The 12860-nt window shown below is 33.2% G+C and overlaps 1 protein-coding gene across 1 annotated transcript in view; it reads left to right on the plus strand.

Moving 5' to 3' along the window:
- The window catches only part of LOC107656976 (latent-transforming growth factor beta-binding protein 4-like), a 25020-nt gene extending 12455 nt beyond the window's left edge, over nucleotides 1-12565 (plus strand). Inside the window, exons 12-23 of the mRNA XM_016444941.1 lie at nucleotides 1001-1132; nucleotides 1209-1334; nucleotides 2875-3018; nucleotides 4013-4252; nucleotides 5320-5391; nucleotides 5471-5599; nucleotides 5685-5828; nucleotides 7333-7485; nucleotides 8812-9091; nucleotides 9796-10049; nucleotides 11336-11485; nucleotides 11590-12565. Coding sequence (XP_016300427.1) covers nucleotides 1001-1132; nucleotides 1209-1334; nucleotides 2875-3018; nucleotides 4013-4252; nucleotides 5320-5391; nucleotides 5471-5599; nucleotides 5685-5828; nucleotides 7333-7485; nucleotides 8812-9091; nucleotides 9796-10049; nucleotides 11336-11485; nucleotides 11590-11726 — 1961 coding nt within the window. The 3' untranslated portion in view covers nucleotides 11727-12565. The remainder of the gene's footprint in view (nucleotides 1-1000; nucleotides 1133-1208; nucleotides 1335-2874; nucleotides 3019-4012; nucleotides 4253-5319; nucleotides 5392-5470; nucleotides 5600-5684; nucleotides 5829-7332; nucleotides 7486-8811; nucleotides 9092-9795; nucleotides 10050-11335; nucleotides 11486-11589) is intronic.
- Nucleotides 12566-12860: the final 295 nt, after the last annotated feature.

A 12860-nucleotide genomic window follows, 5' to 3' on the forward strand; every position in this document is an offset into this window, starting at 1 on the left:
TACACATGCACATACACACACACACTCACACACACCAAATGTTACTTGTATCACATTTTTTTATTAGGGAAAAATGCATCCAGTATGTTACAATTTAATTCTGAAAAAAAAAGAATACAAAAATTAAAGTATTAAAAGCTACTCTAAAAGCAGATATATGAATTTATTTGAATACAGTTCCAATCCTATTTCCTTAATTGAATTGACAATAAATGACATCCAATAAATCTACTCTCAGATCAAACTATCACTTTTGTGGCCTGGCTCATATTTCTTTTTTTTTTATTATTGTTTTTTAACAATGACAGTATTGGCAACAGCAATTTAATTTAATTTGATTTGATTTGATTTGATTTAAATGAGATGAAATGAGGGACAAATTAGTACAACATTGTTATGATTTAACTAAAACAATTAAACAAATTACTAAAATGTGGATGTTTAAGTGGAATATTTTGTAATGTATCACCTAAATGTATTTTAGATTTTGTCTTATGTGAAGTTAAAACGCTTTATTTACATACAATATATTTCAAGTAAATAAAAAAGATATGGCCATGATTTTAAATTAAATTAAACTAGTGATTTAACTAAATGATTTAACTAACTTAAAACCAGGGAATGAATAATAAAATGCATGCATAAAATTAATAAACACATGCACAGTAGAATTTCTTTCTTTATTTTTTTTTATCACTTTTTTATTTCGTATTGAGTGGAAACCAAAGTCTGAGCAGATTAAACTTTTCAGCACTCTCAAAAAAATGATAAAGTCATTATAGAGACATAATAAAAAGTTTAAAGGTATTATAATTTGAAATTAGAATTATTGTTTTCATCTTTTTCCCTTTGCTTAATTTGTGCTTAAAATGTGACCTGAATAGCAGAAGCTCCCATCCGGCGAGTAAATTGTAGCTGTGTCACACTCGCTGCCATCATGCATGGATGAGTGTGTGTGTGTGTGTGTAGGCAGATCTGAGCTGCTGCGTTTGCTCTGCAGATGTGAACGAGTGTCTGCACTCAGAGGGACTGGTGTGTGGATCCCAGCGCTGTGAGAACACCATCGGCTCGTTCCGCTGTGACGCGTCCTGCGAGCCCGGATACCACATCACCGCCTCCGGAGAGTGTGTGGGTGAGTCGGTAAATCACACACACACACACGCACACACACACACACGTGCAGAATGACAGCGGGCTCTCTCTCGCAGACATTAACGAGTGCGCTAACGAGACGGTGTGCGGACATCACGCCTTCTGCCAGAATCTGATCGGCACGTATCAGTGTCTGTGTGACCAGGGCTACGAGTCCACCGGCGACGGACAGATGTGTGTGGGTGAGTGCATCACTGCAGGAAAACAAGTGCACTTCAGCACGCTTTAAAAAAGAGGAGTTATTACAGAAATGTATACTTCATACTTACACTTAAACGTATACTTAACAGAATTTACTGACGTGTGAACTTCATGTAATATTTCCAGTCACTTAATTGCATGTTATTAACAATTAAATGAAAATGTTTTATATTTCAAATTTATATTAAATTCAATTTAAAATTAACTACTTAAGTGGGTCAAGTGCTGTTTGACCCACTTAAGTAGGACTTCAGTACATCTTTATATGTAATTTCATTTTGTAATTACACATTTGTAATGATGAAGTTGCAATTTAGTACATTTAAAATATATTAACTTTAAATTTAATATCTATCACACTAGAGTTAAAACTATATGCAAGCACTTTTAATGTGCTTTAGTATGTTAGTCAACACATCAAAATAAGTGTACTTAAAAGCACAATAAAAAAATTAATAAACTTTAAGGATTTAAAATGTACTTTAAAGTAAAACTTTTAATTTGACATTGTTACAAAGTGCACCTTTTAAAAGGCTACTTAAGTGGCCATATATCTATTTTTCTATTCTTTTGCATGTCATTGGTGGGGTTTAGTATAAATAAAATATAATAAATAAAACAAGGGAACAAATTAGTACAACATAACCACAAATTAATAAATAGTGTGGAATAATTATTCAATTGTGGCCACAATATCTTTTTTTTCCTCCACATGTCATGTGGAAATAAAATTAAATAAAATAAAATAAAATTAAATTAAATTAAATTAAATTAAATTAAATTAAATTAAATTAAATTAAATCTTATTAAATTAAATTAAATTAAATTAAATTAAATTAAATTAAATTAAATTAAATTAAATTAAATTAAATTAAATTAAATTAAATTAAATTAAATTAAATTAAATTAAATTAAATTAAATTAAATTAAATTAAATTAAATTAAATTAAATTACATTTAAAAAAAATAATAATAATTTAGTATAATGTGCACACAATTTATTTAAAACGAGGGAACAAAATAATAAAAAAATGTTTACTAATTAAAAGTGGTGAGGATGATTTTTAAATTGTCTTCCATATGTTGTGTGTATAAATACAAATAAAAAATAAAATAAAATAAATGTGGGAACAAATGATTACAACGTGCTCACAATTTAATTAAAATAACAATTTAACGTATTAAACATTGGCTACTAATTAATAAATCAAGGGGATTATTGTGGCCATGATACTTTAAAATAAAACTTTAAAATATTTAAAAAATTTTTAAACATTTTAAAATTATATTTTATTTTTTAAGAGTGTATTTAGGTGTGCTAAGAAACATAGTCATGAAAGTGTCTCTCTTTAAGTTCACTTAAGTGGCCTTTTTATTTAAAGTACAGTTTTATTTTAAGAAAATATACTTTTAAGATTTGAAGTGCAGTGCAAGTGCACATTCAGTACAATTAAGCACACTTCTTTTTCACAAGAGAAAGTTAAGTTTATTCTTCGAAAGTCTGTTTCTCTTTCTGCGCAGACATAAACGAGTGTGAGACGATGCAGGGTGTGTGTGGCTTTGCGCGCTGCTGGAACGTCAAGGGCTCGTTCACGTGTGAGTGTGAGAACAGACAGGAGGAATTCGACCCGCTCGCAGGCCAGTGTGTGAACAGAGAGAGCGCAGGTAACACACACACACACACACACACACACACACACACACACACACACACTAATGGACCTTCTGTTTCAGTGCTGCCCTCTACTGGTAATACTATAACTACTGCTAATAATGATGATGATGATGAAAATAATAACAGTATTAATAAGTTTACTTTATATTGCTGTGATAAAGGCACCTTATATAACATAAACATGTGCATACCAAACAATATAACAACAAACACAATGCCTTTTTTCCAAAAACAAGTCACCTGCTTGACTTTCCGCTGCCTACATAGGTAGCAGCCTTCTAAGTGACCGATGTAACACTCTACATAGGCAGCAATTCTGTGTCATACAAGTAACAATGCTCATGCAAATACTGGGCAAATAATCTACTTTTATTTCAATTGAACTATGTTTAGCGATACCTTCTTTTTTTTATTTGAAATAATAGTATCCCTTGGAAATATTTAAGTACACTTTAAAATACCTTTAAAAAGAGTACTTATTATGGAAATAATGTACTTTAAAACAATATACTTAAGTGTAAATTGAGTGTGAATTTTTGGACACTTAACTGCGTGTTATTTACAAATAAATATTAATGTATTATAGTTTACATTTATATTAAATGCAATTAGTTGAACTTAAGAGTGCTTATTGACCCACTTAATAGGACTTCAGTACATCTTTATATGTCATTTCATAATTACTTCTATTACTTTTAAAAGTGTACGTCTTTAAAGCATGACAAAATATTATTTAAACATAATGATTTAAAATATACTTTAAAGTACAGTGTTTTTTACATCATTACAAAGTGAATTTTAAAGTCTACTTAAGTATGTTAAGAAAACGTCATGAAAGTGTCTCTCTTTAAGTGACTTAAGTGACTTTTATTTAAGTAATATTATCTGCAAGTGCATTTTTTTTTTTTTATGCTAAAAACCAACTAGTTAATAGTGAGAATTGGTCCTTAAAATAAAGTGTTACCGTGTGTGGATTCGCTGCAGGTCGGTCGGAGCCGTCTGGCGGAGACTCCTCTTCCTCAACTGGCCACGGTTCGTCTGGATCGTCCGGCTCTCTGCCGCAGACTCGACCTGGAGAAACGAGAGAGTGTTACTATAGCGTATCTGAGCCGTACTCCTGCAAGATATTGGCCCAAAACACCACGCTGCAGGAGTGCTGCTGTACAGCGGGACAGGGCTGGGGCCTCATGTGCCAATATGACGTCTGTCCCGAGACTGGAACAGGTGAACAAACACACATTAACACTGAAGAAATGCTGCATCAAGTGAGTCTGGCCTTGGGAAAAAGAAATGCACTTTAGCATACTCTTAAGTACTTATTATGGAAATAATATACTTTAAAATTATGTACTTAAATGTGAACAATTCAGTGTTATTTTAGTGTCATTGAAATACTATTACAGTTTGTATTAATATGTTGAATGTTTTTATTTTCCATTTTAATTTTAGTTGATTTCATTCAATTAAATTTTTAGTTTTAAAAATTTTGTTTTGTGTTTTTGTCATTTTTGGCCTTTAAGCCACCAGATTATGATGTCTTTTTTTCTTTTAGTGTCTATATAGTTTCTAATATTTTTTATTTCCGTTGAATTTTTAGTTATTTTAGTACATCGTTAAAATGAATTAAAATGCTAAATATTGCCGTGGCAACTAGCTGAAAGAAAAAGTTTTTTAAATATTTTATTTTATTTCAGTTAGCGTTTATTTTATTTTAAGTATCAAAAATGTTTTGTTTTTTATTTTTATTTTTTTTTTTTTTTCAGTTTCAGTTTTATTTTTGGTTAACTATAATAATATAATAATAAATTGAATACAATGTTTTGGACACTTAATTGCATTTTATTTAATGAAGATTGTATAGTTTAAATTTATATTAAATGCAATTAGTTGAACTTAAGAGTGTGTTTTTGACCCACTTAAGTAGGACTTCAGTACATCTTTATATGTAATTTCATAATTCTATTGTCTTTGAAATTTAAATTAAAATATATGTTAATGTAACTTCTATTAACTTCTAAGTTTATCTAAGTTAATAGATCTACACATTATCTAAGTTGCAGTTTAGTACATTTAAAATGCATTAACTTTAAGTACTTTACATGTGCTTTAGTATGTTAGTAAGTGTCTCTAAGTGTGCTTCAATGTCATTAATATCATGTTGTCTGCAAGCACAGTTTTAAAAATATACTTTTAAGATTTGAAGCACATTACAAGTGCACATTCAAGTGCACTTCTTTTCCACCAGCATGAGTTTCTCACTTTTCCCTCCTCATCAATATCTCTCCGTTCAGCGGACTTCCAGTCGTTGTGTCCCAGTGGAAGAGGGTACGTCACCACGGAAACGGGAGTGTTCAGCTACAAGGGTAAAACTCACGCACGGACAGACTCTGGTAGTCTCTAGTAGTTGCTGTTTCTAATCTGAGTGCGTTGGCCTCCGGACAGATGTGGATGAGTGTAAGCTGTTTGATCCGGAGGTGTGTAAAGGCGGCGTGTGTGTCAACAACATTCCCGGCTATGCCTGTTACTGTGCCAGCGGATTCTACTACGACACGGATCTGCTGGAGTGCATCGGTCAGCCTTTAAAACACTAGTGCCAGCTGGGATAGATGTCAGATCAGCAGACAGTGATGTGTCTGTCTCTCTGTCTCTCCTGTAGATAATAATGAATGTGAGAGTGAGGAGACCTGCACTGGCGGTCAGTGTGTAAATACACTGGGAACGTTTTACTGTACATGTGAGCCCCCTCTAGTGCTGGACGACACACAGCGCAACTGTGTCAATGCACGCGGCCTCGCTGAGGGTGAGAGATGCACAGACACACACAGACTACAACATGAACTTTTCTGACTGCCACTGGTTTTGATAACATTTAGTAACCACCAATATTTCATGTGGGCCATTTTTATATTTTAAAAATATGTCCCTATGGTAATGTAATTATATTTGATTTTATATATATATATATATATATATATATATATATATACATACATGTGTGTGTGTGTGTGTGTTATTTCATTGACTGATATTGTTATATTATTTATAATTTGTTTTAAATTTATTTAATTTGTTCAATTGATTTAAATTTTTATTTATTTATATTATTGAATGTTTGAAGCAAGCAGAGAAATATTTCAAGACTACATGTTATTGGTTTAATTTTTATTTTATATTCATATTAATTTTTAACTGGTAGTCTGTTCAGTACTGTATTAATTTTTGCTCTGATATCAAAATTAATATTAAGAATCATCAGTAGTCCTTAAGAATCGACAACTGATTATTTGATATTAAAGATATTATTTTTTATTTAAAAATATGTTCCCTATGACAATGGTTTTATAATTGATTTTACTACTATACATTTTTAGATATTTGTATATAAGTTATGTCAATTCCTTCATTTTAAATGGATAATTTATTTTTATTTCAATAAATATATGTCTGTCCCTATGATAATGAAATTATATTTTATTTTACTTCTATAAATGTTTTTATTACATATATTTATATCAATTATATGTTAAGCGTTTCATTTTAAAGGTGTATTTTTATTTTTAAAAATATATTTGCTCCAATAATAATGGAATTATACTTTATTTTACTTCTATACATTTTTATTAAATATTTTTAGATAAATGATGAGTTCAGTTTAAAGACATATTTAAATTTATTTTTTTAAATATTTTTTGTCCCTATTATAATGAAATTATATTTTATTTTACTAGCATACATTTTAGTATATATTTTTAAATGAATTATATGTCAAGAGTTTCATTTTAAAGAGATAGTTCAGCCAAAAATGAACCCTCATGTCATTCCAAACACATAAGAATTTAGTTTTTTTTTTTTTTTAAACACAAATAAAAGATTTCTGTCCCACCATTGAAACTCCAATTCACCAAAACTTTCACAGTTTAAAAAAAAAAATAAAGACCCCGTAAAAGTAATCCATATGAATCAAAGAGTTTAATATGATGAATAGATTTAATTTAGGCTTTTATTCACACGTTCATCAACACACATATATAGAGCTCATCCAATATGGTCATACTTGTGTGACATGCAATAATAAACCTCTTGCAGAGGTTAATTAAAAAATATCTTAAATAGTGTTTTAAAGATAAATGAAACTCTTATGGGTTTGGAATGACATGAAGGTGAGTAAATGATGACAGAATTTTCATTTTTTGGTGAACTGTCCCTTTAAGAATGGGGGAAAATAAGTTGCCAGATGTGTAAAATGACAACGTTAGGACCTTTTTAAAGCTTATTTGTTGTCCGTTTGTCTGTGTTTTTCTCAGATGAGAACTTAAACTTCTGTTGGCGTCACATCACAGCTAGTCTAGTGTGTCAGAGCCCTTTGTTAGGAGCTCAGCTGACCTTCACTGAGTGCTGCTGTTTGTATGGTGAGGCCTGGGGTCTGCAGTGTGCCCTCTGCCCCCGCAGAGATGAAGGTACACACACACACAACACACACACACACAACACAATGCACACAAAAGGACTGCATGCCATTCAGAACTAGATTGACAATGCACCCCAATTCACATATTTATGCACTATTCTATGTCGTTTTGTAGTATAAAAAGTAGTGTGTTCATACTGAAAATTCCAAAAGGAAAAAGTGCACTTTAAATACCCGGATGATGCACTTAATCAACCAAAAAAAAAAATCTATCCAAACAACAAACACTGTGAAAGCAGTGTGCTTAAATGTACTGAATGTGCAATTGTAGTGTACAGATAATATATTATTGAAATAAAAGACCACTTAAGTGTGGTTAAAGAGGTCTTAAAGAGAGACAATTTCATGGCTGTTTCTTAACACACTTAAGTAGCCTTTTAAAAAGTGCGCTTTGTAATAATGTCAAATTAAAAGTTTTACTTTAAAGTACATTACGGTTTAATATTATTTTGTGGTGCTTTAAAGAAGTACACTTATTCTGATGTGTTGACTAACATGCTAAAGCACTTGTAAAATACTGGAATACTGCATATTTTTAACTGTAGTGTGTTAATTGATATTACATTTAAAGTTAAGTACTAAATTACAACTTCATTCCATTCAGCAGTAACTTTAACCGTATTTTAGAGACAATAGAAGTAATCCTGAAATTACATATAAAGAAGTACTGAAGTCCTGCTTAAGTGGGCCAAATAAAAAACTCTAAAGTTTGACTAATTGTGTTTATTATTATTAAAATATCCCTTTTTTTTGTTGTTGTTTTTGTCTGTTTAGATGTTTTAAGGCTCGAATACACTACACAACTTTTAAAATCTGACCAGGTTTTTTAAAACACCCAGTATCATACACTTACCAACTTCGTAAACAGTCACAGAGGAAAACCTGGCCATCATACACTAAACGACTGAGGATCATTTACACACTGCCAGACTTTAAAGTCATTCCGATCACAACAAACTCACACAGAAACGTGTGAAACATCTGTGATCTCCTCCGACTGGATGGAATCAAAGTCTGTGACCATCATACACACTATGCGATTTTCTATGAAATCTGTCAACTCCAATCTGCAGACTGGCTCTGACTTTTGGCAACTATCGCCGACTTCTCCAGACTGTCAATCGGGGAGAAATCATGTAGTGTATTCCAGCCTTTAGTTTCTTTGAATTTTAATTCAGTTAATTCTATTTCCCATCATTCCAATAAAATTCTTATTCTCATACTTCTTTACTTTCTGAATTTTGCCTGACCCTCAGACACTCATTCGGTTTCACTCTTTAACTCATTTTAATTTGTCTGTCTGACTCCTGATTAGAGGCCTATGAGGCCCTGTGTAATGAGTTCGGTTCTCCTCCTTACTCTCCTCGTTACTACGAGCGCTTCGGCCCGGGGCTCCTGCCTGAAAGAGGAGGATACCGTCCACTGTACAGCCCCCCAGAGTACCCCGAACCCCTGCCGGGACGCCCAGACTACATGCCACCTGATTATGATGACTACAGTCCTGTGGGAGCGAGTGGATGGCGGTCGGGGCTGAGAGGCAGAATGCCCAGCTCATACGGACTCCCAGACGCCCCCTACAGGCAGCCGGCCACAGGGTGAGTTGGTCATTTGAACGATGCACTACTAATAACCAGCTTGTGTGTAAGCAGTGTTCATTTTGTCAGCAAATTTTGATTTAGTTTTAGTTATAGTCGTTTGACTAAAATGCCATTTAGTTTTAGTCATATTTTAGTCATCTGAGTTGTTTTTAGTTTTAGCCTAGTTTTAGTCGACTAAATCTACAGTAAATTTAGTCTGCTAAAATCTAATGGGTTTAGTTACAGTGTAATGCATTTATTATTTATCATGATAGACACCGATTTAACTGCGGTGACACGCAACATGCCTTTATGTTAAAATGAAATAAATCAACTTCTCATAAAGAACAAGAACATGGTCTTCTTAATGAAATACCAATGGTTATATCGGCTAATTATGCATTCTTTATAGCAACTTGTTTACCATATTCTTCATTCTTTCAAGCAGACATATTAATTTCTATAGATACATTTAGATTAATCTTTAGGGCTGCTAAAGTTTTTTCAGTCAAGAGCAGTGCGTGATTTTCTGTCTTTCTTTTGTTGCTTGATTAACATCAATGACTCGGACAATAGTGAAAATGTCAATAAATTTTCGTCATAGTTTTTGTCATTCAAAAATAGTTTTCGTCTCATTGTCGTCGGTGAAAATACTTTTGTTGACGAAAATTATTCGTCAACGAAATTAACACTGTGTGTAACTGTGCCCAACTTATCTCCAGTGGAAGTCGTTACTATGAGGAGGATGATTATGAAACGGCGCCCGGCCCTCCTTTCGGCATCCCGGATCCTCGCGGCGTGTGGACGTTCGACGCGCGACCCCTGCCGCCCCGTCCAGACGGGCTTCCGCTCAGCTTGGCCCCGTTTCCGGAAAACTCCCCGTACAGCGAGGCAGAGGAGGCGGAGTCATGGAGAGCCCCGCCCCCATTCCCAATGTCTCCCGAGAGACAGGAGGGACCACGACGAGTCTATGAGCGTAAGTCCAAAATATGAAGACAAGAGATTAGAATAATGCAAAAAAAATACTAAACCAGTCCAAAGTGGTTTACTGGTCTGGTTGCTGATTTTAGATTATAACTCACAGAAGTTGTCTATACTGCAAAATGAATTGCTTACTACTTTTTGCAATTTTTTTGTTGTTTATGATACAAACATGCACTGAACAGAACTTCTGCGCCTCTCATTGGCCATTACATTCATAAGCTCAACAGAAACGCGTGTGATTGGTTATAATGCTCAATGCTGCAAAAACAAAAAATAAATCTGATGCAGCATGAGTAGATCTAAATTTAGTGCTGCAATCAACAATTTCCATTTTCACATTTCACTTTAATCTTGACAGCCGTAATAGATTCAGTTTAATTGTGCGGTTTTGGCCCCTTTATCTTAAATTTGAGGGACTTTTTTTTTTTTGCCCCAAGACCCTGTTAATTTCCAACATTAGTGTGAACTAAATGTCGTGTTTTTGTAAACTTAACTGCATGTTTCTTATGTTTATTATATTTTTTATTTAATCATATTTAATTAATTTAAATTTAAATAAAATGTAGTATAGTTTTAATTTATATTAAATGCAATTAGTTGAACTTAAGAGTGCTTTTTTGACCCACTTAAGTCAGACTTCAGTATATCATTATGTGTAATTTCATAATTACTTCTATTGTGTTTGAAATATGGTTAAAGTTACTGCTGAATGTACTGACAAGCATTTATCATTTTTATTGAAACTTATGTTGTGTATTTTAATATACTTGAAATTACACAATTTTAATGAAGTTGCAATGTAGAATATTTAAAACTGTAAATCAAATAATACTCTATAGGTAAAATGATAGTCAAGTGCTTTCCATGTGCTTAAGTATGTTAGTCAGCACATCAAAATAAGTGTACTTATTTAAAGCATGACAAAAGATTATTAAAACATGACTTAAAATGTGCTTTCATTTCAAACTTTTTAAATTTGACATTACAAAGTGCACTTTTTAAAAGTGTTAAGAAACAGTAATGAAAGTGTTCTTTCTTTCTTTAAACTTTCTTTTATTTCATTATCATTTAAGTTTTTTTAAATGCTTTTTAGTGTAATATTCTGTTTTTTAAAAAACATATATACCTTCAAGATTTGAAGTACACTACAAGTGCACATTTGATCAAATTAAGTGTACTTAATTTTTTTCACCAGGGTTTTTTTTTTTTTTTAAACTTTGAACTCGTATGTAGTGTACGAACACAGAAGCAGCTGTGTGGTTCCTGTGTGTGTTTTAGGGAGATATGAATCCTACGGGAGTCTGAGTTCAGAAGAGTGTGGCATTGTCCACGGCTGTGAAAATGGCCGCTGTATCCGCGTGGAGGAAGGTTACACGTGTGACTGTTACGACGGCTATCAGCTGGACATCACTAGCATGACGTGCATAGGTAACCCTCGCTTTCTCATCTGCAGATTGTTCCTCTCTGTTCCTCCATTCTCAAATAATCACACCACTAGGGGAAGCAACTAAAGATGTGTTTGACTCCTGTAGATGTGGACGAGTGTGACGATGAAGACACGCTCGACTGCGTGAACGCTCGCTGCGTGAACACGGAGGGCTCGTACAGGTGCGTGTGTCTCAGGGGCTTCATCATGTCCCGAAGACCCAACCACTGCATCCCGGCTTGATCGAGGACTGCATTTAGAGACTTACTAATTATTATTTTTTCCTTTTTCCGCCACGTTGCTGTAAATGGTTTATTTTATGACTTTATTTACAATACTTGTGTGTATATATCCAAAAGTCTAATACTGAAGCTTTACGCACGACACACACGCACACAAGACTCAATACTGTTGTGCTTTACTTAAAGCTTTTATGTATAACGCATTATAAAGGTATTTGTAACGTATGTTGTAATGCATTGCATCTTTTTATAAATAATAGTAATAGTTTGTTTGCCATGCATTATCCTCCCTAAAGGTGTGTTCAGTGTATAGGTAAGTATTATAATGTGTTATAACTGTGGTTCGTGAGATGCATTACAAGACATAATGAATGCATTAAAACTACTTTTATAATGCATTATATATAAAGGCTTTAAGTAAAGTGTTACCAAAAAAATTATATATTAATGTACTTTTTCATTGGTTGGACGCTGGCCAGATGAGCTTGAATGTCTTGTCATAAATATCTGCATAAACTAGTGTTTTTACTCAGATTTCATATTTATATATTCATATCAATGAAGGCAATTCCATGTATACTATATATAAATATATATATTTTTGTCATATGTCTGAGAATTTCACCACGTTACTGTTTGATACTGTTAAATCTATTTTTCTGTCTTTCGTCTGTCAGAAACCCCCATGTCACGTAACACAAAATGCACTGTATTTGTGGGGGAAATGCAGTCGTGAACTGCTATTGTACATTTTTAAGACATCTCAGATGTTTGTTACATATTTTTATATGTACGTTTTTGATATCTTCTGTGCCGTTTGGAAATATATTTGCACACACTCCCACTGATCACGAAGTGTTTGTTTGTTGACAAGCTTCCTAAAACCCAGTCTCTTCATTTCCAGCTGGAGGAAGATGATTTTTTTCCCCTAAACCTGGCTGATATAATTGAAATCCCATTGTTGTCATTCTTAGGCCGTCTCTCTTTCTCTCACGTGCTTTGTTTGAGAAGGTTTGTAACCAGCTTATCTCTGCGTGGTCCTAATGTGCCTAGTGTTTATATGAATCCAGCTCATAAGTCCTTTTATAGGCCAATCCGCCCACATCACACAGCCAAGCCGATTACCGGGTTCACG

The sequence above is a fragment of the Sinocyclocheilus anshuiensis genome, unplaced genomic scaffold, assembly GCF_001515605.1.
Source record: "Sinocyclocheilus anshuiensis isolate Anshui unplaced genomic scaffold, SAMN03320099.WGS_v1.1 scaffold1052, whole genome shotgun sequence".
NCBI classification, from domain to species: domain Eukaryota; kingdom Metazoa; phylum Chordata; class Actinopteri; order Cypriniformes; family Cyprinidae; genus Sinocyclocheilus; species Sinocyclocheilus anshuiensis.